General features: G+C 55.9%; 12 protein-coding genes across 12 annotated transcripts; 8 read left to right on the top strand and 4 right to left on the bottom strand.

Moving 5' to 3' along the window:
• Positions 1-7: 7 nt before the first annotated feature.
• Positions 8-1545, top strand: ColSpa_12370 (lysine-specific histone demethylase 1 1; the record flags this gene model as incomplete). Its single annotated transcript, XM_049278582.1, has 3 exons — positions 8-247; positions 312-360; positions 416-1545. The coding sequence occupies 3 exons, from the start codon at positions 8-10 to the stop codon at positions 1543-1545; spliced, it is 1419 nt and encodes a 472-aa protein (XP_049134539.1).
• Positions 1546-1820: 275 nt separating this feature from the next.
• ColSpa_12369 (putative allantoinase 1) lies at positions 1821-2396 on the bottom strand (the record flags this gene model as incomplete). Its single annotated transcript, XM_049278581.1, has 2 exons — positions 1821-1877; positions 1926-2396. The coding sequence occupies 2 exons, from the start codon at positions 2394-2396 to the stop codon at positions 1821-1823; spliced, it is 528 nt and encodes a 175-aa protein (XP_049134538.1).
• Positions 2397-2749: 353 nt separating this feature from the next.
• Positions 2750-4391, top strand: ColSpa_12368 (pre-mRNA-processing factor 19; the record flags this gene model as incomplete). Its single annotated transcript, XM_049278580.1, has 5 exons — positions 2750-2762; positions 2815-2859; positions 2910-3348; positions 3403-3860; positions 3913-4391. The coding sequence occupies 5 exons, from the start codon at positions 2750-2752 to the stop codon at positions 4389-4391; spliced, it is 1434 nt and encodes a 477-aa protein (XP_049134537.1).
• A 1199-nt stretch (positions 4392-5590) lies between these two features.
• Positions 5591-6773, top strand: ColSpa_12367 (uncharacterized protein; the record flags this gene model as incomplete). Its single annotated transcript, XM_049278579.1, is given in 2 exon segments — positions 5591-6562; positions 6582-6773. 2 exon segments carry the CDS (start codon positions 5591-5593, stop codon positions 6771-6773), a joined length of 1164 nt encoding a protein of 387 aa, XP_049134536.1.
• A 1984-nt stretch (positions 6774-8757) lies between these two features.
• ColSpa_12366 (uncharacterized protein) lies at positions 8758-9260 on the bottom strand (the record flags this gene model as incomplete). Its single annotated transcript, XM_049278578.1, has 2 exons — positions 8758-8941; positions 8965-9260. The coding sequence occupies 2 exons, from the start codon at positions 9258-9260 to the stop codon at positions 8758-8760; spliced, it is 480 nt and encodes a 159-aa protein (XP_049134535.1).
• Positions 9261-9654: 394 nt separating this feature from the next.
• Positions 9655-11183, top strand: ColSpa_12365 (ribosome biogenesis protein bms1; the record flags this gene model as incomplete). The annotated part of the gene is made up of 2 exons (XM_049278577.1): positions 9655-9859; positions 9913-11183. The coding sequence occupies 2 exons, from the start codon at positions 9655-9657 to the stop codon at positions 11181-11183; spliced, it is 1476 nt and encodes a 491-aa protein (XP_049134534.1).
• Positions 11184-11772: 589 nt separating this feature from the next.
• ColSpa_12364 (uncharacterized protein) lies at positions 11773-12395 on the top strand (the record flags this gene model as incomplete). Its single annotated transcript, XM_049278576.1, has 3 exons — positions 11773-11966; positions 11999-12008; positions 12042-12395. 3 exons carry the CDS (start codon positions 11773-11775, stop codon positions 12393-12395), a joined length of 558 nt encoding a protein of 185 aa, XP_049134533.1.
• A 120-nt stretch (positions 12396-12515) lies between these two features.
• Positions 12516-13458, bottom strand: ColSpa_12363 (putative 1,4-beta-D-glucan cellobiohydrolase C; the record flags this gene model as incomplete). The annotated part of the gene is made up of 4 exons (XM_049278575.1): positions 12516-12551; positions 12602-13177; positions 13227-13309; positions 13365-13458. 4 exons carry the CDS (start codon positions 13456-13458, stop codon positions 12516-12518), a joined length of 789 nt encoding a protein of 262 aa, XP_049134532.1.
• A 3191-nt stretch (positions 13459-16649) lies between these two features.
• On the top strand, positions 16650-16838 carry ColSpa_12362 (uncharacterized protein; the record flags this gene model as incomplete). The annotated part of the gene is made up of 1 exon (XM_049278574.1): positions 16650-16838. One exon carries the CDS (start codon positions 16650-16652, stop codon positions 16836-16838), a length of 189 nt encoding a protein of 62 aa, XP_049134531.1.
• Positions 16839-17337: 499 nt separating this feature from the next.
• Positions 17338-17853, top strand: ColSpa_12361 (thioredoxin-like protein; the record flags this gene model as incomplete). Its single annotated transcript, XM_049278573.1, has 1 exon — positions 17338-17853. The coding sequence occupies one exon, from the start codon at positions 17338-17340 to the stop codon at positions 17851-17853; it is 516 nt and encodes a 171-aa protein (XP_049134530.1).
• Positions 17854-18292: 439 nt separating this feature from the next.
• Positions 18293-21471, bottom strand: ColSpa_12360 (putative WD repeat-containing protein; the record flags this gene model as incomplete). The annotated part of the gene is made up of 5 exons (XM_049278572.1): positions 18293-19995; positions 20040-20761; positions 20817-20950; positions 21011-21150; positions 21294-21471. The coding sequence occupies 5 exons, from the start codon at positions 21469-21471 to the stop codon at positions 18293-18295; spliced, it is 2877 nt and encodes a 958-aa protein (XP_049134529.1).
• Positions 21472-24404: 2933 nt separating this feature from the next.
• ColSpa_12359 (protein dom34) lies at positions 24405-25728 on the top strand (the record flags this gene model as incomplete). Its single annotated transcript, XM_049278571.1, has 2 exons — positions 24405-24485; positions 24610-25728. 2 exons carry the CDS (start codon positions 24405-24407, stop codon positions 25726-25728), a joined length of 1200 nt encoding a protein of 399 aa, XP_049134528.1.
• Positions 25729-25995: the final 267 nt, after the last annotated feature.

The following is a 25995-nucleotide window of genomic DNA, read 5'->3' as shown; positions in this document are numbered from 1 at the left end:
CTGCATCATGGCGACGAATCAAGTTTTGGACACAATCATCATCGGGGCTGGTTGGTCCGGTGCCGTCGCTGCGCGTGAACTTGCGAGCAAGGGCCGCAAGGTGTTGGTGCTAGAGGCTAGAGACAGAGTCGGAGGACGTGCAAATACATGGGTGAAGGGGGACGTCAAGGTTGACGTGGGATGCAGCTGGATCCACGGTTACAAGGAGGGCAACCCTGCTAGATATATCGCACAAGACCTTGGTGTTGTAAGTTTGAGATGCTCTGTGATTGCTGTGTGAGTATGAGTTTAGGCTAATGAGTTGGGGCTAGGTCGCGCATCTGCCCAAAGCCGCCGAAGGTGTGGTTTACGGCCCGGACGGTGCGTAGCTCCCTTCATCCTTGATGTCAACCTGTGAACTAATAGGCATCATCAGGCCGTCTCACCAGCTCCGAGGCTGACGGTCTTCGCGCGTCCCTGGGGGCTGCGCATGCGTCTGCTAAGCTTCCTCACCCATCTCCCCCGCCCGATGTTTCACTTGCATCCGCCCTCTTCGCCGATAAATCAGCACTGGTTGCATCGGACCACAAAGACTTGGCCATCGCACTTGCTCGGTCCCTGGAGATCCCTTTGGGGCTCAAGCTCGAGAAAGCATCTTTGAAGTGGTCAGGATGGGAGACTGCGACCGCCTTCGCCGGCTCTGATGCTGCCCCCGAGGGAGGATACGAGGCCTTGGTCAACAAGGTCGTCGACGATGCCAAGGCAAAGGGCGCCGAGGTGAAGCTGAGCACCAAGATTGCTGGTGTGTCACAGAGCGAGGACGGAGTCATTGTGACCGATGCCCAGGGCAACAAGTTCACCGCGAAGACCGCCATTTCCACTATCCCACTTGGCACCCTCAAGGCTCTCCCGGAGAGCACCTTCAACCCTGCCCTTCCTCCTCGCTTGCAGGAGGCGATCAAGGGCACTCATGTCGGGGTGTTGGAGAAGCTCCTGCTTCAGTACCCGACAGCCTGGTGGCCAGAGGCCGATAAGGCGGGCTCATACACTTTCTTGCCTACCTCTACAAAGCCCGTCACCGAGACCTCGGCGCCTACCGAGATCTTTGAGGCATCTACCTTGGTCTGCGCCAACTTCGCCAGCCCGTCCCTCCCTGGCGCGAGCCCGACCCTCCTAACGTATCTTTCTGAAACCCCTGCCACCGCCCTTCTTCGCTTCGACCCCAAGGAAGTTGCCGCAGCCTACCACAAGTTCCTCGTCTCCCGTTTCAAGCCTTCCTCCCAGCCTCCGGAACCGGTCGAGACCAACTTGACGAACTGGTTGACAGATGAATTTTCGCGCGGTGCCACGACGACCCCATCCATCGTCTCGAACAATGGCGAGCGAAGCCCTCTCGACTTCAAGGAACTGAGCAGGCCCGTCTGGGACGGCAAGCTTGGATTTGCCGGCGAGCACACTGAGATGGAAAACCGCGGAAGTGTTGCTGGCGCGGTTATCAGTGGCTACCGCGAGGCCGAGCGCGTCGGAAGGCTGTTGAGGTTGATCGAGGAGAGTGCGAAATTGTAATGGGTTCATGACGTGTAAGATGGTTTCTCATAGACATGCTAGACTTGATGCAATGTTACAGGCTTAGAAGGGTTTTGATGTCGAGTTCGCATATGCTTAACCGCGGGTTACAGATCGACTCTTCCCAAACTAGGAGTTCAGCACCTGGTTGTCAAGTTTATCGCTTTTGACGAAGTTTAGTCGAAGGGAGATGTCTCTGGACCCTGGTGAGCGCTTTGGGAGGCACATGTTTCTGCGACCACACCTACGCCTTGTACAATCTTCATCCAAATCTTTCATCGCGAAACGGCCTGAAGCTTGGCAGCTCTATCTCTAGCAATGTCGCACATGGCCTATTGTTACGTTAGCCAAAAGACTCCGAGACAGGACAGCTTCCTTACTTGGACAGCAGCACGCTCCTCCGCTGCCAAGTCACCGCGTGAGATACGTTCGCGCATGTTCTCCATGATCTCTGGACGTCCTCTGCCGTTGACAAACACAACATAACGCAGACCCGGGAACTTCGCCTCGTACTTGGCGTTCAGAGCAGCCAATTCGGTAGCATCACCGCTTTGTAGCTGCGCCTGCTCTGCAGCGGACTGAGCACTCTCTACCTTCTTGGCACCGAGGCGAGGATGTGAGCCGATGATGGAGTGAAGCTCCGCCTTGTGAGACGGGTCAGCCGTGAGTGCTTCGAAGATCTTGTGGCAATGTGTGATAAATTCGTCATAAGATTGAAATGAAGCAGCCGAGATGGAGGGCAGGATAAGTGCATGGATCGCGGGACTCGGCTCAAAGAGGGCATCGAGGACCCTGGTCTGCTCTTCAGCAGACAACTTGTTGAGAGCGCTAATATCGGGCAAAGATGCCATTTTCAAATGCTAGTGCGGTTACACTTAATATGAAAACAAGAGGCACAAGAATGGCTTTTCTTAAGCAAATTTCCCTCAGATATCGCGCACTTAATGTAGGTGGATGTTTAAGGTAAGGTGCTGTTGCTGGACCTCGGCGTGATATCATATCGCGATAATAAGATAAGATAATGATACGATCCATAGCTTTCCTGGATAAGCCAGCCACACGTGATGAAGTGGCTCGTGCTTTCGAGCTGGAGGCCCACCCGTTTGGCAGGCGCCTGCAGCAAGGCTGAAGATTTGTTTTGAAAGGCAAAAGTCGACGCGAACGAATCATCCAGACGTCCATTCATACCGCGACATTTGGGACCATGCTGTGCGCAAGTAAGTTCGAATTGGTCGCATTGAATTTTGGCGTTGCTGACAAGGTTCCCAGTCTCTGGAGAAGCTCCACAGGAGCCCGTCGCCTCGAAGAAGTCGGGTAAGTGTCTTGCGCCCAGGTGGCAGAGTTGTCAAGCTAATGGTGACTAGGCACCATCTTCGAGAAGCGCTTGATCGAGAAATACATTGAGGAGAACGGCACCGAGCCTGTAACTGGCGAAGCTCTCACGACCGATGACCTCCTGCCTTTGACTCAGTCCCACATTGTTCGACCTAGACCCCCAACCCTCACCTCGATTCCGGCCCTACTTGCGACTTTCCAAAACGAGTGGGACGCCCTCGCCCTTGAGACGTTCAATCTGAAAGAGCAGCTCGCGAGGACACGGGAAGAGCTGGCAACAGCCCTGTACCAGCACGATGCTGCTGTCAGAGTGATTGCGCGTTTGACAAAGGAGCGTGACGAAGCCAGAGAGGCACTCTCCAAGGTCAGCGTTACTGCCGGAGCGACAAATGGGGATGCGATGGCTATCGACTCGGCCGAGGGTCTTCCCGAGGAGTGGATTGACAAGGTCAATGCAAAGCACCAAGAGTGAGTCGAGATTGAAGAAGCGGCATGCTGGATCAATGCACTAACACATTGCAGACTTTCCAAGGGTCGAAAGAAGCGCCCAGTCCCCGAAGGTTGGGCTACCTCCGAAGACATTGCCTCGCTGGCCACCGTGGCTTCGACATCGGTACCGGTCTCCAACGCCTCGTCTCTTGCGCTCGAGGGAGCCTATGCAGCAGTCGGCGGCCGGGGTGGAGATGCTGCGATATACTCGGTTGAGGCAGACCAAGTCGAGCGTCAAGTTGCGGTCAATGAGCCGGTCATCGACTCCGTGTGGACGGGTAGCAAGCTGGTTTTTGCCACGAGCAAGGGAACCGTCAAGGTCTTCGAGGGCGGCAGCGAGATTGCGTCGGTTTCTGAGCATGCGGGACCTGCCACGTCCTTGAGTGTTCACCCCACTGGCGACCTGCTCGCGTCTGTCGGTTCAGACAAGAGCATTGTGTTTTACGACCTCAATGCCCTGAAGAGGGTTAGCCGCGCATATGCTGATGCTGGTAAGTTGTCAATGCCTTGTAACACCGCCTCTACAGCTGCTAACTTGTTCAGCCCTGACGTCTTCGGCCTTCCACCCCGACGGCCACCTCTTTGCGGCTGGCACAGCCACGGGCGACATCAAGCTGTTCATGACGACCAGCTTGGAGGTCGCAGCCGTCTTCAACCTCGGTGCACCCGTCGAGGCTCTGACCTTCTCAGAAAACGGGTTCTGGCTTGCGGCAACAGCCAAGGGTCAGAGCTCGGTCACCATCTTCGACCTACGCAAGGAGGGAGATGCGGCTAGAGTCAAGACACTCGAGACCGGTGGACCAGTTCAGTCTCTGGCCTGGGACTACACCGGACAATACCTTGCCACTGCGGGTGCTGGCGGCATCACGGTGCAGCAGTACACCAAGAGCTCCAAGTCGTGGTCGGAGCCCCTGAGAACCTCGGTTGCGGCGCTGTCGGTCCAGTGGGGACCTGGTGCCAAGCAGTTGGTTGCCGTCAACGAGGAGGGCGTTGTTTCAGTGTTTGGAGTCAAGCAGGAGTAAGCAGGTCTGGGTCTGCTGGGTCTGTCATTTGTATTATACGCAAAAGGGGCGGAAGAGTCTATCAAAATGATATCCAATGTCTTGGGCTCACAATTGTTGTACGCATACAACGCTTTGATAACTCATGCTGCGAGATCAATTGCAACCGTGTTGGGAGCGTGTGCTGTGGGCATTGACCGGATCAGTGGCCCACCTTATGTTCACCTTGGACCTCGGTGAGGCACGGTGAAGCGATGGCGAGGTGCATCGTAACTTTTTCCGTCGCGATTTGCGACTATGACATAAGCACTGTGAACAAAAGTCCACTTTACACCGTCAGGGAAGCAGGGTTTGTTGCGCTTAGCGACATGGCTCCTGGGGTTTCCTGTAAGTCCAGAGGGGCTTTTGCTTATCGGCGTAATTGCCCCTGCACTGTGCGGGCTTATCTAAGGCTGGAGCGCCCAAACCGTCGTTCATTCCGCCGTGGTGGCCTGGGTCGTGCTTCACCCTACCTTCAACCGCCACTAACTACCTACACCACCACCTCACGGGGTAAGTCCAAACGAACGGCCTTTTCCTGCCCGCTCAGCGCCCCGCAAACCTTTACCTTCCGTCAACCCGATCGTGCGCCACCCATATTCTCACGGGATGGTCGCTTCACCTTCGTGTCCGTCGTAGGAGATTCACTCCTACCCTGTTTATCCCCGGTACTACCCACTCGGGGTTAAGATCTCGACCTTTCCCGACGAACACAAGACTCTCGAGGGACAGACGGTTTGTTCGTGGACACCTCACCTCATGCTGCCTAGAATGCTCGGATTTGAGCTCACCATTTCTCCAGCGCCAACCCATATTGGCTCCTTTGGCAGAACATGAGCTCAGCTTCTCCACCATCTTCTCCGTCGATATCGAGTTCGCCATCCATTCAATCTTCGCACTCAGTATCAACCACTTCAAACGCACCTGCATCTCCGACCCATCTACTCCCCTCGACGCCTTCTTCTCCCTCGATCGATTCAGACGACTCAGACGTTTGGGGCGAGCTCGATCACGAGCCTATCTACCACGCAGCGGGTCACCAAAACCCGGACTATTCTTCCGACGTCCTTGACCATCGCTCAAGTACATTCGACTCCGAAGCAGACGCACAGCAGGATTGGGACCCGGAATCTGCCTCGCAGTCACCGTCGCCGCCTTCAGACTCTGATTCAGAGTCTTCCATGTCGGACGAGATCGCCGCACACGAGCCCTTATTTGAAGACCCATTTTCCCCCGATCTCGCCGACGAACTCGAGCTTGCACTTCTGGCCGAAATGGACCAGTTGCCACAATTACGCGAGCAACGACCGCCACGCGCGGGCAATCGTGACGGAAGCATGGTCGGGCTGCGTCAGGACGGCACAGCAAACCGCGACAGTCCGGCGGATGTCTTGGTTGATTTGGAGCTGTATTTCCAGCAAGGGCAGGGAAGACCCGAAAGAAGATCCCAGAACAACCACAACAACCAAAACGGCAATGCCGACATTATCGATCTCACAAACGAACCCGACAGCCCTGTGCAAACTCATGCGTCTCGCCCTGCGGCAAATCCAAGGAGACAGAATTCTCAGGGCAGAAACCCGCCGGCGTTTGCGCGCAGCGACAGCAGTATCCTTGCCGGCAACGCGCCAGTCATCGACCTTACTGATGACTCTCCTGAAGTTCCGCGCAGGCATGCACCCGTATTACCTCCTCCAGCGCCTCGGCATCGTGAGCGAACCCGACAACCAGGAACGTTTGGCATGTACAACTCAAGTAACGCACTTAGCGGACTAGCAGCGGGAATACGTCGCCATCTTTATCCCTTTCGACTTTTCCCTGGCCCTGAGGACGAGGTACAACTTCTTGGCATCTTGCACAACAGGATCAACCAAGGTGGCGACCTTAATAACCCACTGGGAAACATCCAGCTTCAGTACGAGCATGGCGCTTTCGACCGTGCTGAATCACCAAAGCCGGTCCACCAAGCTCCGCCGCCAGCCAAGTCAGGCTTCACCAGAGACACCGGTTCTGACCTTGTTGTGATATGTCCGGCTTGCAACGAGGAGCTGGCCTATGATCCCGATGTTCCCATGAGCGAGAGCCATCCCACGCGCAAAGGCAAGCGCCAGCGTAGTGAGCACCACTTTTGGGCTCTCAAGGGATGCGGGCATGTAAGTTGTGCCTCCCCAGATAACAACATTAACTTTGGTGCTCACGGTGGACCAGGTTTACTGCGAGGACTGTTTTGAGAACCGCAAGCCAGCGGCCAAACGTCCCAACACCGGGTTTCGGCGTGACCCAGACAGCAAGATAATCTGCGCGGTGGACGGCTGCGAGACGCAAGCTACAAATAAGACGGGCTGGGTCGGAATCTACCTTTGAGTGATGGCTCTCGAGGAGCCACGGACGGATATCGGCGTCACCCGGATAAGTGGGAAGCATCGGCTTGGCGTTTAGGGGCGGGACGGCATCGTACGGTCGGAGATTCCCATGGTAACGGTATAGGATTGCTTTGTTTTACTCTGTATCGAAGGGCTCGAAGCGGAAGAGTCCTGCGAGAGCCAGAAAGAGTCAGCGAGAGATTACGTTAGTTATTCTCTGTATTGAGATTCGGATTGTACATGTTTCAAGAACACGACGACATAACATAGGTTTAGGGCCGTAGAGTTGCTGCTGAGCCCCCTGTATAGAGACTTCTTGCCGAATAAATACTCAATTGCTCGTCATCATACCGTCATGCCTCTTATGCCTATCCTCTAACGAGCCGTCTTGGACGACAGGGGAAGCCCCTGAATGCTGTGGTGATGATCTAGGGTATACTAATTCCAGATGAAGCTTCCCAATGCTGACTCCTGTTGTGTCTTTACTCCGCGGAACAATGCAGTCTTGCGCTAAGAAATGCTATGCAGTAATTCCCCCAATGCCCCCCCCTAATGCATCAAAAGTCATCTAAATCGTCATCCCAGTCAATGGCGGCCAGATCCATCTCGACGAGAGGCAACGGTTTCGAAGCCAACTGTCCAGAGGACGACTGCGACATGCTCTTGGCTGGGGTTTCTATGTCCAGTACCTCTTGGGACGACATCATCAAGTCCTGAGTGCAGATCAATGGGAAAAAGTCGTCAAAGTGAGTTGGTGGCTGTGGTTTCGCTGCCGTGGCCGCAGGTTTTGGCGCTGGACTGTGGTTGCTGCTAATTTCCTGCAAAATGCCGCGCTTCGCGGGCCGGTGTTGGTGACTAGGGAACGTCGGAGCACGAGGTGTCGTTGGTGGTGACATTGTTCTCGCTGTGGCAGTTGATTGGCGGTTGGTAGAATGGGTGCCCGAGACCCTTGAAGGAGTGCTCACTCCTTGTGATTGCATTTCTTGCCGGTGCGGCTTATGCTTGAGCCCCTGAAGCTGTTGACGTGTCTTTGTTGATGCTCGGCTTCGTGCTGAACCCCCTGCCGGTGCGGGAGGGGTTTGATGCATGGGGCCAGCACTCAAAGGTTGACGACGATGTGTGGCCATAATATCCTCAGTCTCGCTATGCGGCTTTCTGCAGCCGTTGTCTGCAGCTCGGTTTTGTTCCCTAACGTTCTTTATCCCGCTTTGACATTCTGCAAATTCACCAACGGTAGCTTTGGCTGACACTGTGTCACTTAGCTGGTGCTTCAAGGCCTTCTCAGATTGAGTATCCGAATCACTATCTTCCTTGAGCTCCATAGCTAGCTGTGAAGCTGTTGGGAAAAAGTCGTCAAAACAATCTTGCACAATAGCTTGTGTGCTTGGCGGAGGCGCTTGAGGTTGCGGTCTCGGCGGTGGTGGCATTTGCACCGACGGCTTCTGTGAGGTAGACATCCTTAAAATAGGCGTCTTCGGTGGAGGCATCGCAACTGGAGGCTTTGACGGGGGTGGTTGTGATGGCGCGTGGGGGGGGCCATTTGCAGCGATGGTCTCAGCGGTGCTGGCTTGGATGATGCTTTTTTGGGTGGTGGCAAATCCGACGGTGGATGAGTAGACTGGTCAGAAGGGTGATTGTGCTTGAAAATCTTGTGCCGAGGTGGTTGATGGACTGGCAAGGCTACTCGTGGCATCATGAAAGGCTTTGATTTCGACTTCGACGGTGGCCGGGGCGGAGGCCCCATGGGCACCGGAGCAGCCAAAATTTTGTCCATTGTAGTGTCCGAAGGGTTTGCGAATGTTGGTAAGGCTAGTGGCAGCACAGTAGGGCCATCCCTTGGCGGTAGCTTGGGCGGTAGAGGCATGACAACGGATGGAAATTGGTTCGGCGGGTTGGACGCGGATTGCGGAGGCTGACCGACTCTCCTAGACGTCTGCGAGGGACGAGGCGGTGGCGCCATGGAGGTAGCAGGGGATTTGCGGTCCTCAGAAGGCACAGACTGAAGTGACGACGAGGACGACGCGGTTTTCGCGGCCAGCGATGCTGGCGGGGGCCTTGGTTTGCTCTCGGGTGAACTTGCGGGAGTCTCTTCGTCTTTCGGTATCGGTTCTCCTGATGAGTCTCTCTTCCGGCTCGTGCCATTCCCGCGCACAAATCGAGCAATCGTATCTTGGCTCGGTCGGCAGGCGAACAATGGCTGTCCAGCCCTCCGTCGGTTCTCGCGTGCTTCCTCCTCCTTGGCCTTCTTTCGCTCTCGCGCCGCCCTGGCCTTGACTGCGGCGCGCTCCTTCTCCAGCTCCTTGCGGATCTCCTCTTGTCTCTCCTTTTCCCATTTCCGCTGTTCTGCCTTGGACCGTCGCGGCTCCTTATTTGCTTGCTTGTAGAGCTTCTGGGCCTGCTTCGAGGTCATCGGGGGTTTGCTTGGGGCGCCGCCAACGCGACCGGGGGCGGCTGGGATGACAGCGAAGGTATTCTGCTGTGGCGCCATGGTGACGATGCTCTTCTCGAAGACATCGTCGAGATCAACGGCGTCGGCGCAGATCGCCAGTGAAGGGAGCGACAGTCGGACAGATCGGAGGGAGTCGCGAGTTCAAGGTTGTTATCGGGCGTGGCGGGGCAATCAACACCGACCCAAATGCGTCTGGAAAAGAAGGCGACGCGACGCAGATACGAGATCACATGATCCATGAGTTGAGCCACACTTCAACGGCCCCTGTCGCCGATCATTGAAGTGGAGCGCCACGCGGGGTACCTGTCAAGCCACAAATCGCGGGGCCTTAATTTTTTTTTCTGCAGCACCACCATTTTCGCAGGTCGCAGCAAGATTTGGGCAGCTCTTTCATGGTATTCTTTTAGATTTGCAACACCAAACCACCGAAACCATGTCGAAACGCTCCGCCGATATTGAAATGGGCGACGCCCCCTTGAAGGGCGGCGACCGCCCTGAGGGCATGGAAATTGACGAGAAGGACCCTGGCATGGGCGAGTTTGAAGACGAATTCGAGGACGAGTTCGAGGAGGACGAGATCATGGAGGCTGGTGTTGACGGACGGCCTGATGCGGAGAGAGAGGCCGAGGAGAAGGAAGGTACGTAAAATGTGGCATTGAAATGTGGTTGCGCACAAAGCTGACGGCACCAGCCGCGGTTGACCAAGGCACCTTCATCGTTGGACGAAACAAGCTTGAAGCCGGCCAGACACTCGCGCCCGATGTTTCGACATATGAAATGCTGCACAACATCAGCACACCGTGGCCCTGCTTGTCGTTCGATATCCTCCGCGACAGCCTCGGCGACAACCGCAAGGTTTACCCCGCCACCATGTACACGGTGGCCGGCACACAGGCAGAGAACGCCAGGGCCGGCGACAACCAGCTGATGGTTATGAAGTTCAGCGGCCTGAGCCGCATGGAGAAGGGCGAAGAGGACTCTGATGACGACGAAGACGACGATGACGAGGATGCCGACCCCATTCTGGAGCACAAGGCCATCCCCCTGAACTCGACCACGAACCGAATCCGCGCCCACCAAATCCCGTCGCAAGACGCCTCCCGACCCCCGACCACCCTCACGGCGACCATGACCGAGTCCTCCAACGTTTTCATTCACGACATTACCCCCCATATCTACTCCTTCGACAACCCGGGCACCGTCATCTCCGCCCAACAAAACAAGCCGGTATCGACCATTCGCGCCCACAAGTCGGAAGGTTACGCCCTGGACTGGTCCCCTCTTGTTCCCGGTGGAAAGCTCCTTACCGGCGACAATGATGGCCTGATCTACCTCACAACGCGCACCGACGGCGGTGGATTCGTCACCGACAACCGGCCATTCCAAGGCCACACCAGCAGTGTCGAGGAGATCCTCTGGAGTCCGTCCGAGCAATTCGTCTTCTCGTCCGCCTCGAGCGACGGCACGATCCGTGTTTGGGACGTTCGTAGCAAGAGCAGAAAGCCCGCGTTGTCCATGCAGGTCAGCTCGACCGACGTCAACGTCATGTCGTGGTCGCCCCTCACGACGCACCTGCTCGCCTCGGGTGCGGACGACGGCGAGTTCGCCGTCTGGGACCTGCGCCAGTGGAAGCAGAGCTCGACCTCGCTCTCGGACAAACCGTCGCCGATTGCCAGCTTCAACTACCACAAGGAGCAGATCACGAGCATCGAGTGGCACCCCACAGACGACAGCATCATCGCCGTCGCGGCGGGCGACAGCACCGTTACCCTGTGGGACTTGGCGGTCGAGCTCGATGACGAGGAGAGCAAGGACACCGGCGGCGTCAAGGACGTGCCGCCTCAGCTGCTGTTCGTGCACTACCTGTCCAACGTCAAGGAGCTGCACTGGCACCCCCAGATCACTGGCAGCCTGGTGGCCACGGGTGACGAGTTTAGCATCTTCCGCACAATTAGCGTTTAGACACGGGGTTAGTTAAAAGTAAATGGGATACCAACTTTTGTTTGTCAATGAATTTCGGATGATTATGCGTGCTACTTCTTGGGAAATGCCGAGTTTGGGCTGGTTTGCAACACGTGGATGCGAATATTGATTTCTGGGCGTGTTCAACCTACCGGGAGAAAAAGCCGATTGGCAGGTCTTCTGCTCGCTTGCTTGGTTGCACCAAGTTACTGCAACGGCCTCGTATAACGGGCTCGCATGTCAAATGTTTGCGCGTCCAGGTCTTACCCGTTGGTCACTTGGATGGTCTAATTCAGGAGCTACAGCAAGGCTGCCTAGCCGATTGAGAACATCGGAAGGCGTCCGCTGGATGACAATGAAATATGTGCGGCATCCCATCGGCGATATCCCAACACGGTTGTATTTTCGCACAATTCTTTGAGGCTCTTATTATTATCACAAGGCGTTTCCAAGTATGACGGGAAGTAAGGGGCATGGTCTGAGGTATGTTGGGGATAAAAGGGCGACTGTTCTCGCTCAACTGATACCCGAAAAACTAGAATCTCAACCGAGTTCTTCACATCGGAACTGCTGCCGTCAGGTGTACAACATGCGATTCCTCACAAGTCTTGTTCTCTTCTGCTCCGTGGCCCTCGGAGCCCCTCACCCATCCCCCGACATCGCCGCAGAGTTCGACCCTGAACAACCCTCAAAACGCGCTGCAAATGAAGCCACGAGCACCGCAGCAGTCTTCAAAGTCGAAAAGCTCTACGCCGGAGGCCAAGCGCACTCGGATTGGAACTAGTAAGCACCAGCTCGCGACTGTCAACCTGCAGCGGCTCTAACGTGCATCCTCTCAGCGTCAGGTTCGCCGTTCAGGTAACCCCCGGGGCCGCCTTTGCCGAGTGTTCCATCGCTACCAACAGCGGGCCCAAGGTGCCCACGATCGAGAAGACGGCGTGCAGAAACGCCACGTCCGTGAGCAATGCCATCAAGTGGAGCCTCGAGCCCACGGGCACCGGGATGATGCACTTCAACGTCTGGTGGCAATTCACGGGCCACGGCCACCTGTACGGCGGGGTGCACATGTACCAGTCGTGGTTCAAGGAGTGGACGCTGCAGGACGGGAGCAAAGTGCAGGAATACGTGGGCCCGCGCGAATTTACTCTCGAGACTACGATGAGCTCAACTCAGCCAGGAGAGAAGAGAGGCATGGAGGGAGTTCACATGTGAGAGGCTGATATCGTCGAGGTTTGGTAGAAAGGGGTCGATATAGATGGTTTGTGCCAAGATGAAAGTGTATTGAAGCGTGGAATTTCTGATAAAACAGATAATAATGAGAACAATATAACCTCAGAGGTCGGCCGTGGACCCTCCATATGAGTGTATCTATGCTCCGTCAGTACCGGACAAGGAAGAAACGGCCGGGCACTACTCACAGTCTGGTCAAAGCATCCAGCAGGCGTTTGATACAGGTATGCCCCCGTGTTTATAAAGACCTCTTGGTTCTCGCAGACGAGCCACGCAGCCAGGTTCGGGCGGTTGATGTCCGGTGTGCTCCACGTGAGGGTGTCGCCCTGGAAGGCGAAGGTGCCGTATGTGTTTTTGCTCGTGCTGAACCACGTCTCGAGTTTCCGCTGCGTCTTATCCGTCGGGTTCTCGACGTTGAGGTACAGCGAGGCCGACCCGGTCAGGTGAACCAGCTGGCCGGCATCGATCTTGAACTGGCCGGCGCCGCTGGGGGCCTCGAGGTAGGCTTTGCTGGGCGTGCCGGTGGGCTTGGCCTGGAGGTAGCTGTGGAAATTGGGCGAGGCGACGGCGCGGATCCAGGACCATCCCGAGACGAGAGTTGTGGGAACGGTGCCGCCGCCGCCTGCCGCCGTGGTGGTTACAGTCACGAGGGTGGTCGATGCGCGAGGAGTTGTCTGGGTGTTGGTGGCTGTTGCGATGGGCGTGGTTGACGTGGATATGGGTCTGGCGGAAGTGGTTGTCGGAGTGCTGGATCCCGGGATACACTGATGGTAATAGGGGCTTTCATAGGGTCAGCGAGTGTCTTGTGATCACGTTGTTGGGGTCGTCGTACTTGAGGACTGAGCAGGTGTAGCCGCTCACGCAAGTGGTGCCACCGCTCCAACCATTACCACCGCCTGCGGCAGAGTCAGGATCGAGGGATCTCAACGAGGCATACCGCGCATGACTTACATTGTCCCCAGGCAGGAACCGTGCTTTGGGCCGCAACAGAGCCGAAGAGGAGTGTCGTCGAAAGGCCAGTGGCCAACACACTCAGCAAGCCCATCTTGGTCAAGGGCGGGATGTTTTGTTTGACAGTGGGTTCCTAGATCTACGGGAGACTTGGCAGCCAAACAGATTCGACGCCAAGTTCGGGCATTTATATACCTAACCGTTGCCAAGAAGGCACATTTCCACGTTGTATTGGCTCCCGAAATCCCCGTCAGCTGAGCCAGCTAGGCGGAGGTGTCCCCTTCCGTCATGGTACTGGAGTTTGGTTCCTACAGTGGGAAGTCATGGAAATCAGCCATGGCCGACGGGGAGCACAAGCTTCCATCCAATCTGTCTGGAAAAGTGGCGTTCCAAGTATATTAAATAAATATTGCAGGATGGTGGTCAACCTGGAAGCGAGGCCCGGACTCGAACCAGACCCCAAAAGGGGAGAGTCAGTTGTGCGGAGCGCGTCCAGATGCCGGCACGAAGTGGGCTTTTGCGGAGGCCAAGCTTCCGGGCCGGATGTGGCCGCCAGATGAGGCCCGTGGCAATGGAAGGTGTGAAATCGTGATCACCTAACGTCAAATCGAACCCTTTCTTGAGATAATGTTCACACCAACAGAATAAGTAACTTGGCGTGTATGTGAAGCGATTTAAGGATAGATCGAAGAGCCAAGAGCGATCCAAACAATTGAGTCAAGACAATTCCGTAACTTGATCGCCAAGGGAGGGAGAATCAAGTTGATCAAACTGAATTCTGACTCATAAAGTTACTCAATACATCAAGCAAGAACGGATCGAGCCCGAGGACACCCGCGCCGTGGCACAGGAGATGCCAAAACTCCAGTCGGTCGTCGCCGCCAGACTCCAGCGACCCGATACAATTACCGCCTCCAGTCGCCCCCGCCACGAACGTTAACGTCAGCAAGACCCATCCGACGGCGTCTTCCATAGAGGTACTGCCAGAGGGCTGCCGAAACTCAATGGTCCGGCTGTTGTCGTGCCCCAGCAGGCGTGCAAAGTTCCACTTGTAGACCTTGCCGTGGACAAAGTCCTTCTTCCGTCCGTGGGCGCGTCCGTAGGCGCTCGAGGCTGGGAACAGACACATGGCCTCGACGACGGCGGTCGTGCCTTGCTGTGATGCCACATCGAGGAGGTCAAGACACTCTTCAAGAGTTTGGCAGCGGGACAGCACAGGGTTTCGGCGGTTGCTTTGACACCAGTAGGCGGATGCCCTATCTTTGGGCACCAGGGAGTCGAGGCAGTTCTCGTAAGTAAGGATCGCCTTTCCCAGGCAAGCCAGCTGCGACGGGGTGAAGTCTTGGTCGGCCTGGCTGACGTGGACATGCGTGCTGCACTGGGGAACCTTTTGGATAGACGAGTGCTTTTTGACGGCGGAGAAGATGTGATCGATGTCGCTTAGCCAGGGAGAGTCCAGCCCGAAAACAGGAGACACTAGCTCGAGCGCCCCTGAGTTGGTATTGTCAGCACTCGTGTATCAGTTCCTCTGCTGGTTCCGCGTACTAACAGTTGTTTTTGGCAGGATTCTGAGGGATCGTGATCTCTTGAACAATGGACCATTTGCGGTAGTTCCCGTCCACCTTCTCCTTGACGTGGTTGTTGACCCCCTTCTTGGCCAGGCGAGCGCCGGTGTCCTGAGCCATGGACAGCCACGTTTTGTGCTTTTTGCTGCTGTTGAGAGACAGCTCAAGCTCGAAGCCAAAGTTGAATGATGTATAATCGGCCATCTCAAACGAGTATTCGAAAAGGAATAATGCGAATGAGAGTTCATAATGAACATCAACTCGACATACGGAGCAAAGGCGAAGCTTTTTATATGGACCATCTCGGACGACGGCCATATCATTCGACCGTCATTTCTAGTCTCCTCACAGCAGAGTCATCACTCAATGAGCCACTGGGACTCATCTGAAGGTTTATCCGGGCGTGGTCTGCCCGGTTTGCGACCCCTCCAACAGTTCACATTGCAAGAGTCGACCCGAAGATGGATGCTTCGAGACCATGAAACAGAGGACCCCTGAGGCTCGAGATGCCAGAACGTGTCACCGTGCCGACAACCAGACCGGCTTCAGCCATTCATAGGGTCACAGGATTCGATCTACAGAATACATACGGCGACACGCGCATCGCCGGCGCTTGGTCTGATAGATGGACGATCGACGGTGTATAAAGACCGTCATGAGAGGCCGGACGTCTACCCCTGAGGCTCAAACCAGCCCTCTGTCTATGAGGGTGGGGGCCGGCGAGGCCAAAAGTTACCAGTCTCACTTTTCCATCGAATGAGCTTCGGCCGTCAGCACGAAGCGCTTCAAACTCTGCCCAGGCAGCCTGGTGTTCTGGAAGCAGTCTACTTGGGAGGACTGGTACCTGCAGGGTCAGTCCAAGGCTAGACCGAAGACGGTCGACACCACACGAGAGATATCCCCGGTATCCCTGGAGGAAACATGGATGTCCTTGGGAACCTCCGCGCTTGATAGCCGCCGGCGGGGGTCGAGGAGGTGTGAAGAGCCAACTGGAGGGGCGGTGAGAGCCGTAGATCGGGGTGGGAGTACGGTGTAGCGGGGAGCGGGCGTCAGGCGCGTTGAGGGTTGGAGATTGCGACTTTGCGAGACACTTCAATGGGGTTATCTGATGCAGTGACAAAGGGTGGATGAGGGGTCATTGGTGGATAGTCTTGAAGACCCCCAGACATGTTTTCTACCCAGCCGACAAGGGCAGTTGAACAGCTAGGTAGTGAGCCAGAGGTGGACAAATTTTGTGTCCATATCACTCGATGGCCGACCACAGACCGGCTGGGTGGCTAGAGATCGTACTGGCTTCCTCAGGGAGACGCCGGGACAGAACAGCTACAAGCGGCACCTTGACTTGAGAAACTTGGGCTGTTTTCGACACAAAGGCAGTGCGGGCCATGTCGCGTAACCCCGAGAAACACGAGCGTCCACAAGAGTGATGGGCGCGCGGTATAGGCGGCTGTAAGGTCCGGGTCAGCAGGGCATGATAAAGCTGTCGTTATTGGGTGACCAGATCAGAGCAAGAAGCGGTGGGGGTTCCCTTTCGATAGTGCCTCGGCGAGGATCAGAATGATGTGTGAGCGCCTGATGATAGCGGTGGAAGCATTGGGTTGACCTGACGCGGAGAAATCGGTAGCGAACACAGAGGACAGTCTTCAAATAACCAAACCTGGCCGGGCGCCGCACTGGAGACTTGACGAAGGATTTGCCTGGATCCAGTGACTTGGACAGCATGCAGACGAAGCCGGTTCGGCGACCTGCGTCTCGGAGTTGCGTCAGCGATCTGAAGCGCATGCAGCCGGCCGTTTGGGGAAACTGTCAAAACGCAGATGGCCCGCAAGACGGCGGAGGCCGTGCAACAGTGGGCGACTTCGGCGTCGACGAAGACGGCGACGGATGTAAAATGGGTGGTGACAAATGATGGGGAACTGGAATCATTCCCTCGGCGAGTTGTCGCGCGATTAGGCGAGTGGATTACTGATGTAAGTCAACCAATGGGCCCAAAGGCTCAGGGGCGACCGTAGCGCTGCGGCCTGCGCGTTCCCCGCGAGAGAGTCTCGGCCAACGCTGCAGGACACCTGGAAGGTTCCTCGGAGGGGGGATGACCCCGCCTTTTTGCCGCTGGAAAGAAGCTGACGAGATCACCGTCGCCGTCGCTGAATGCCCTCATTCTCATTCTGACAAATTCGAGTGACATCTCATCAAAGCATCAGGCGAACCGCAAAGACGGTCGCTGAACACCACCAACTTATAAAATACCTGAGAACTCGGTCCAAAGCACACAGAATCATCGCCCAAGTAGCATCAAACAACCAAAACAACCACCCACTTAGACGCCATCTTGAGACTCAAGACACACACACACACACACACCCATTCACCACCGTCTGTTCATCATCAAACGCCCGCCTTCCGCCACAATGGTCGTCCTCCAAGCAGCATCTCTCGCGGAATTCACGAATCTCCTCTCGGCAAACACATACGTCGTCGTCGACTTCTACGCAGACTGGTGCGGGCCATGCCACGCAATCAAGCCCATTTACGAGTCCCTCTCTAACGCCCACGGCCAGCCGGGCTCCCTCGCCTTCGTCAAGGTCAACGTCGACGCCGCCCAGGACATCGCCCGCCGCTACGGCGTCACGGCCATGCCGACTTTCATGTTCTTCGAGAACGGCCAGCCCTACAACGGCGGTCGGAGCGTCGTGCGCGGCGCCGACCCTAGGGCCCTGCAGGCCACCGTCCAGGAGCTGGGCGGGCTTGCCAGGAAGAAGGCCGCCGAGACGGCCGCGAAAAAGGCCGAGGCCGAGAGGAAGAGGAAAGAAGCCGCTGCAGAGAAGGAGGCTAAGCCAGACAACGGTTCCACCGTCTCTGGCGGCTACACCCTCGGCGGCAACACTGGCGCAAGGTCCGACTGGAAAATGTCCTTGAGGGGGTGATGCTCCTTGTCTATCTTTGAGCACATTCATCGTCACCAAAACTATTGCATCAAAAGCGAAGGACTGTTAGTGGATTTTAAAATAGATACCAATTATGAAGTTCATTTCCCTGTGTATTGAGGACTTTTTATGCGCCCCAAAGTATTTCCAAACGCCGATTTGCTCGTCGCTAACCCTTGCCACGAATGACCCAAGCAGGGTGAATAAGAATAAAACAAAAAAACAACAACGGATCCTTGTGTCTGTATACTTGAACAAATGCTGTCATCCTTGATCTTTTTCTCCAGCCGTTATTGTGTGGGGGTATATGGTATCCTTTGTTCATGATATATGCGTCTCGTCATGTTGTGCCCAAAACGTCAAATCCATCGCGCTGCGCAAACAATCAAACAAGACCCTCTCATCCAAACAAGGGGCTTTCCACCTTCTCGTCTCATAATTACTTGCCGTCGTCAACAAGTTTGCCGCACTTTACGCAAATGAGGCGCTGTCTGCCGCCTACCCTCTTGGCCTTGAAGTCTTTGCTCGCGCACTTCTGACAGGACGGTTGCTCCCCATCGTCACTAGTGTACTCTGAACTCAAACGACTGACCACGGAGTTCCGGAATTGACCGTCAGCACCACGGCCGACGGGCCGCAAAAGCTGGTCATCAATCTCGCCCTTTTCAGTCGTCTTCTCAACGTTCTTCGTCATGCCGTTCTGTTCTTCCTCAACGGCCTTGTCAAATATTCCCGTGCCGATGCTCTTGCGCCGAGAAGCCTTGGTGCCCTTGCTGGCGTTTGTTTGTGTAGTGTCCGCTGTGCTCATACTATTTCGCCCCTGTCCCACTTGCGACTGTGATGTATTGGCATTGCTGAAGGATACGGACGACCTCAGTGACGAGATCCCCTTCCATCGGTTCAGATTCCAGAAAGAATAGCTAGCTCCTGCGGGATCGAGTCGCAGCTCGTCACTGTCATCATCATCTGCTGACAAAAATGAGAAGCTTGGGGTCGGGGGAATGGACGGCGCCCGGTCGCGGGAGGCCCGGCTCGACGTGGGACTAGCCGGAAGTTGCGGACGTGTCGGCGGCGAAGACACGCCATACGGTTGTTTCCGTGCCTCGGATGCAAGGTTCGCGGCGCTTGAATTGACGGGCGTCTGCGAAGCCTTGCTAGGCGACAGCGAGCGCTCGCTTTGCGAAGGAGTGATGATCATGGAGTTTGGGCGCCCATTTTCGATCCCGTGTCGCCAAGTGTTGATGTCAGAGCTCAGCTGAGCAGCGCCAGGGGCGGCCAGGCGTGATATTGATCCACGACGAGAACGAGGGTGGCTGCCAACACTTGTGCGCGTCGCTACACTTCCGCTACGTCCCACAACGCTGCCTCCCAGCCGACGAGAGAATGTCGAGCCAGTTTCCCAGTTTTCATGGCGGCGTTTGATGTATGCGCAGTCTTGACGGAAAACCTTGATGACACCGGACTGGTCCGTAGTCACCAGAATTTGCCCGTCCAAATGCTTCGACTTTTCAATGTATGCTGGCGATTCCTCGGGTTTCTTGATTTGCGGCTTCTCTTCGTCAGAATTGCCCGTCTGACTAGCGATCGATTCTTCAAGGCTCATGAGAGTTACCGGCGGCGGATTGCAGAGGTCGTAGAGAGGATCCCCTGAGCCGCTGAGAAGCTGCCGTGACTTTGTTGGCGCAAACACTGCCGTCGATACTCGATCAGAATGCGCATCGAAATACTCGCATGGCTTATCTTTTTCCGAGTCCACAGAATCCACCGACCAGATGTACGTTCTCTTATCTTCGCTTCCAGAGACAATCCACTCTCCGGTGTCGCTGAAATCGGCATGAATCTGACTGCAGGTGTTCTCGTAACCCTTGAATTTGGACTCCAGGCTCTTGTCGCGCAGATTGTAGATGCGAACTCTCGAATCGTTCGACGTGATCAAGACCTTGACCTCATCATCAATGACCATCGTCTTGATGCCGGTGATTTTGCTACCCTTGGCATTCTTGCCTCTGGATGAACGAACATGCAGCTGGGTCGTCTGTTTGAGACCCTCGGTATCGTGGAACATGCACATCCCCGAGAGGCCCCAGCAATGGCCGTTTTGCCGTCGGGCGAAAAGGCCACCGCCGTGATCAGATCGGACAACTGAATGGAGTAGGCCACTGCCTTGTCCGGAATGCTCCACAGACGTAACGTCGAGTCTAGAGATCCCGCCAGGAAGAATCTGTCGTCGGTGGGGTGAAATGCAATCGAGGTGACAAAGTCCTTGTGCTTAAAAGTGCAGAGACACTCCTTCCGACTAACGTGCCAGAGACGAACTGTCTTATCCATCGACGAGGACAACAAGAAGTTGTTCTTGCTCCAGCTAAGGTCAAGAACTTCGCCGGTGTGTCCGTGAAATTCGTGTGTTGGCTTGCTATGGAAAACAGGCGCACTTAGCCTTTCTCCATGGTCTCCATTGGCATTTTCTTCCTCTTCGTATCGCCGTCGGTCCTCATGCGTCGATATCACTGCCCAAACTCTCACGACTTGATCTTTTCCCGCGACGGCAAAGTACTTGCCATCCGTACTGAATTCAGTAGCCCAGATGGCTCCGCTATTATTCAATCGTCTGGTATCAGTCGACACTATCACGGTCGTACTCTTGTCGCCATTGGAATTGGTTGGTGGGATCACCAACTCCTGGGCAAGGAACATGCGATTGAACTCGCGAGCTTTCTTATTGTGTGCCTTGACCCGAATGTATCTCGGTGGTTCCTTGTGGTGAGGGATGAATCCCGAGCCGATAGCCGAGGAAAATGCTTGGGCATTCGTCCCATCGATTCGGTGATCACTGAAGACGGAGTCCTCGTCCTCGTCGCGTCGCCGTCCGCCTCGCATGCTCAATCGACTCAGAAACGACGGTCCTTTCCTATACCACTGTCAGATAAAGCCGCATGGAGAAGCCGCACGGGTGCGTAACATACCTTTTGTCTTTGTTGGCATCGAAAGGATGTAGTGGCAGCTTTGAAGGTTGTTCTGGGTCCGGGATCGGGCTATCGGGACGTCTCCGAAGCTGAGGGGGAACGGTGTGATCTGTGTTTGTTCGAATCAAGATGTGCTGTAGTAGGTTAGCAATTGACATTCAGTCCTTCTGTCAGTGCCAATGGCGACGACGGACCTGTGATAGCGGGTCGATTGCAGCGGGAGATTGGATGGCAGCGGGCGAGGCCTTGACAGGCTTGACATCCTTTGCGTTGGGCGTCGTACTTCGGACGAGCTTCGTGGGCGTCTTCTTGGCAAAGGCCGGGAAACTGGTGCCTGCAGAACGATTAGCATCCACCGTTTGCGCCACTCAGGGTCTGTCGGCGTCCCCAGTCTCGATTCCGAGGAGATGAGGTGGCCCTCACGGCCCCTCCCCGAACAAAGCAAGCGAGCAAGCCGATCCGCATATATCTACGTACCGTGAGACTCTGAGCCGCCGGGCGACTTCTGAGCGGTCGAGGAGCCTTCGTGGCTGACGGGCGTTGAGAGTCGGGGCTCGGAGACGTGAGGCGGCGGCGGCGACGGTAGGGTTGGATCCTGGCCGTCATCGCGACGACCGGCGTCCATGGACTTTATGGCGGACGTAGTAGTCGACATTTTCCATCATGCGGATACCAGCAAGGGAGAAACCGTGGGTAAAGGTATAGACACTGGGGGTCGTTTGTGCTTCCGGGTTTGTTTGCGCGCGCGCGCCAGATAAGCGCGGGTAAGCTGAGAGGTTGCTAGGCCCCGATTTGCGATGCAGTGGCTGACGATGGGTGGTTTGGCAACCCAAGGTGTAGTAATACGAGCGATCCGAGGGCCCGAGCTTCACAAATGGGATTGGGGCCGAGGTGACGGTGGGTGGAGTGATTTCAACAGTCCAACGGAGAGACCGGAGTTCGTGGACGGCCGAAGTTGCGGTCCCCGCGGAAGTGAGGCCTGGTTAGAACAGTCTCTTCGCTCCCGTCGTTTGCGATACGAATTTATGGGAACGAAGAGGAGCGGTCCCACAGGCCGCGGCGCGAGTATCGCCCCAGAAGAGAATGGCGTTCGCCCGAATGTCGTTGGCTAGTCGCACGGCGCGCGGTGTTTTCTTGGTGGTTGGGAAATGGATACGGAGAACGAAGTACGCGGGATCGGATTCGTGAGTCCGCGTATTCCGGGCCTAAGACAAGGCACCCACGCAAGGCTCGTTCCCCCCTTCTAATTGATCACAACGGGTGGTACGTAAGGTATGTAGGGCCAGGGAGTCTTAATTGGACGGGTCCGGTCGGCCGAATGTCAAGGTAAGCAGAAAAGGCGAGCTGCAGATTCGCGGCTGGATCAGCAAGCTTCCCTTGCAGATAGATGTCCGGGATGCACCCACTTCGCAGAGTGCAGATTGTGGGGGATAGAAAAGAAAAAGCAGAAGCGCGGGAACGCCCTGGGGTTCTTTTGCCGGCGCAAGATGTCTAGACGGGCGCGAGTCGGGGACACACTGGCCCAAACCTAACCGTACCCTGACCAGGTTATAAGACTGAAGGCAAATGCCAGGAATGCGTGCCGCAACGAGACAATTGAAGATTGCCTATGAGTCTGGGCAGTTGGGCCTCGGGGGAGCTCAATCATGACATAATAATGTCGTGCTGAGGATGACGATGTTGGCGATGCATATGCGAGAGGGGTTTATTTTATTTTTTATGCGATGAGAACGAGATACGATAGATACCCCAAGGGGGGTTTGTCTTCGGGGGAAATGATCAAGGAAGAGCCAACGACGACGTAGCAGAGAGGAAGAAGTAGAAGAAGAAAAGAAGGAGAAGGAGTGGGCGATTGTGCCAGCAGAGGTTGCCAAAAACAGCAGGTCGGCTCCTGAAGTAAGAAGGGGGAGGTTGCAAGCTGGGGCGGGCGAAACCCCAGACGACACACTCTGGACACCTGCCCACACTGACACCGACCTCGTCGCTCGGCGTCTGGAGGTTGCTGCTGACGCCGACCGACACTGGACGATCGTCTCTCAATCACTCTCACTTTTGACTCTCACTCTCGTTCTCGTTCTCACCTTTTCACTCACACCTCACAGGTACCCTGTCTCACCTGACCTCACCATCAGCGTATAATAAGCCCCGGGATGCCTTGGGTACGCGAGGATAGGCACCCGATCGACACTCTAGTTCATGCCAGAGGTGCGCTGCACTTCACCTGAACTGCCAGCGCTTCTCGGTCCGGCTCTCGACGTGTTCAAATCCGGTTAGGCTTTGCAGCCAGGCACCGGAATTGTGAGAACCAAGGATCCGATGCATCCACCCATTCATTCTGTGGCATCACCCATCCTCCCGTTCACCCATTCGTAGCTTGGGGGCATGGGGCACTCTCGTTGGACGCGAGAGATGGCGAAGCCAAGAACCGTTGCTCGCTTCTCGAGAGGATGTTTTGGGCGTGGCCAGGGCGACACGATGATGACCCATGACGTCGATTACCTCGGCACCGCCCGACTACCGGTACGCCCAGAACCCAACCTCGAAGCTCGAGTCGGGCGAAGAGGAGAGCAGAGCAACTTGACCAACCAGCCGTCGCTTGGCCGATTGGAGCCGCGGTAGCGAAAAACCTTGGTCGCCTCGACCATGACAGCACTGGCGTCCGTGATCCAGGCCCAAAGATAATCTCGAGGTGGTTTTGATCGAGCCGAACGCTGCAAAGGCAAATGACTTGAGACGAGCCCGTCCTCTTTCCCAGCAGCTCTGACCGTTTCTGAGGCGTCGAGGATTCGTCCAGTGTCAGTGCCTGGGTGAGTCCCCGAGTCCCCCAGTCCCTGAACAAATTGTCTCCCGAGCAGCCGGGATCATGAAGGGGAGAAGAGAAAAGCCAATTCGGATCGCCTCGTCGGGTGCTCGCGTGGGGGTTGCCCAGACCGCCCGACATAATGGCGTGGTGCGCCGGTTGCTTGTTGAAGCTTGAACTGCTCCGTCGCCCAGAAAGAAAGAGACTTGCGGCCGGCGGCCGCCTATTTCAAAAGACGTCTGGACTGGTCCTATCATGGGCAGCTGTCCTCCTGCGCGACGGATCAGCGCGGTATCATTCACCCAGGGAAGCAACACATAGTCTATTCTTGGCGGCATTCCGACATCTTGATTGTACAAGCTGGTGCTGGTCACTCCATGGTTAGAACCTTACTGGGCTTCTTGAACTACCGGGTTTCAGTTCGGTGTACGATGGAAAGACGCAAGGTATTACACCGTTATCAGAGACTGGACGATAACGATAAGCATTCATCCATTCAAGCTAAACCGCCGACACCCACTCACGGACCTTTTTTTTTTTTTTTGTGCTCTGGCGTCACCTTGTGGAGATGCAACGCTGTGACTCCCTAAAGGCAACCCCTGAACCGGTAGGGGCGAGAATGGCAGCGTCACACGCCCCCCAGTCGCGGGCAGCGGGCACCGCATCATCTTCCAATCTGCGTCGAGATATTTTCAATAGCCCAACGAGCGCTTCTTCGCATGTTTATGCACCCTCGCAACCCGAGAAAATTCCCCCATAGCATGCACACATAGCATCGCCAATTAATCATGAAGCTCGTTCCAACCAAGGCGTCGACCGACATTGGCGAGGATGCCGTCACCCTCTTGCCCGAGGACTCTGAGGACATGGTGAGTTCATGGCAGTCGCTTGGTTTGTATCTTGGCCCCTCGTTGTTTCCCTGACGGTGCCTTTCGATGGCGCGCACCCGCGATATGCGACGCGCAATCCCTAGCTAACTCACCCTGCCAACAGTGGCATGCCTACAACCTCATCAGTCCCGGCGACCTTGTCATGGCCCATGCGGTGCGAAAAGTCGTGCAGGAGACAAAGACGGGCAGCACCATTTCCGAGCGAGTCCACACCGTCCTCGCAATCCAAGTCAAGAGCACCTTTTTTGACCCCATCGTTGGCCAGCTCCAGGTCAGCGGCACCGTCAAATCCGAGAATGCCTACGTCAGCCTGGGCCAGTACCACACCCTCGACCTCGAAGTCTCGCGCCCCTTCACGATAAGCAAGCCCGAGGGCTGGGATTCGGTCGCAAAGGAGACGCTGTCCGAGAGTCTTTCGGACGACAAGGACGGCGCCATGGCCGCAGTCGTCATGCAGGAGGGCATCGCCAACATCTGCCTCATCAGCCAGTTCCGCACCGTCATCAAGCAGCGCATCGAGAGCATCATCCCCAAGAAGCGAAGCGCCGCCTCCGAAACCTCCCAGGGCATGAGGCGCTTTTACGACAAGACCTTGACCGCTCTCCTCCGAACCGTCAACTTTGACAAGCCGAGACCGTTGCTGCTCGCAAGTCCGGGATTCGTCGCAGCCGACTTCAAGAAGTACATTGCCGACGAAGGGAGGGATAAGTCGGACAAGAAACTGTCGGGGATCGCCAAGGAGGCCATCGTCATCCACACAAACTCGGGTCATGTCCACAGCCTCAACGAGGTCCTGAAGAGCCCGGAAATGGGCAACAAGCTGAAAGACTTCAAGTTTACAAAGGAGACAAAGTTGATGGATCAGTTCTTTGAAAGATTACGGTTAGAGGACGGACGCGCGTGGTACGGAGCGTCGGCCGTGGCCAAGGCCGTCAACGAGGGCGCCATCGGTCCTGGCGGCGGCGTGCTCATCATGAACAACTCGCTGTTCCGCAGCTCCGATATTCCGACAAGGAAGAAGTACGTGTCACTGGTGGACAAGGTCAAGGCGGACGGTGGCGAGGTCAGAATTCTCAGCAGTGACCACGAAAGCGGGCAGAGACTCGACATGTTGGGCAGCGTCGCCGCCATCCTGTCATACCCGATCCATGACTTGGACGACGATGAGGACGACGACGGGGAGACTGCAGCTGGAGATGCTGGCGGTGAGACGATTATATGAATGAATGATACCTTACCAAAAAGTTGCATCACGACGAAAAATGTCTACACAGAATCTTGCAGTTCCCGCGCGTCAAAGCTCAGCAAATGTACAGTGGTGACAAGTGCATGGCGGGGCAGCGATGGCGGGGTAAAAACGCGCTGGAATAGCCTAACGTGCCCCTCCCCCTCATGACGTAAGCCTACCACCGGGCGTCTTACACTACAGGACAGCTCCCATGCGATTTGTGAGTCCCTGGAGCCCCGTGATTAAATAGACCCCTGGACT

Source organism: Colletotrichum spaethianum, assembly GCF_022836535.1.
Source record: "Colletotrichum spaethianum MAFF 239500 DNA, contig62, whole genome shotgun sequence".
Taxonomy (NCBI): Eukaryota; Fungi; Ascomycota; class Sordariomycetes; order Glomerellales; family Glomerellaceae; genus Colletotrichum; species Colletotrichum spaethianum.
This window is presented reverse-complemented; position numbering and strand designations above follow the sequence as displayed.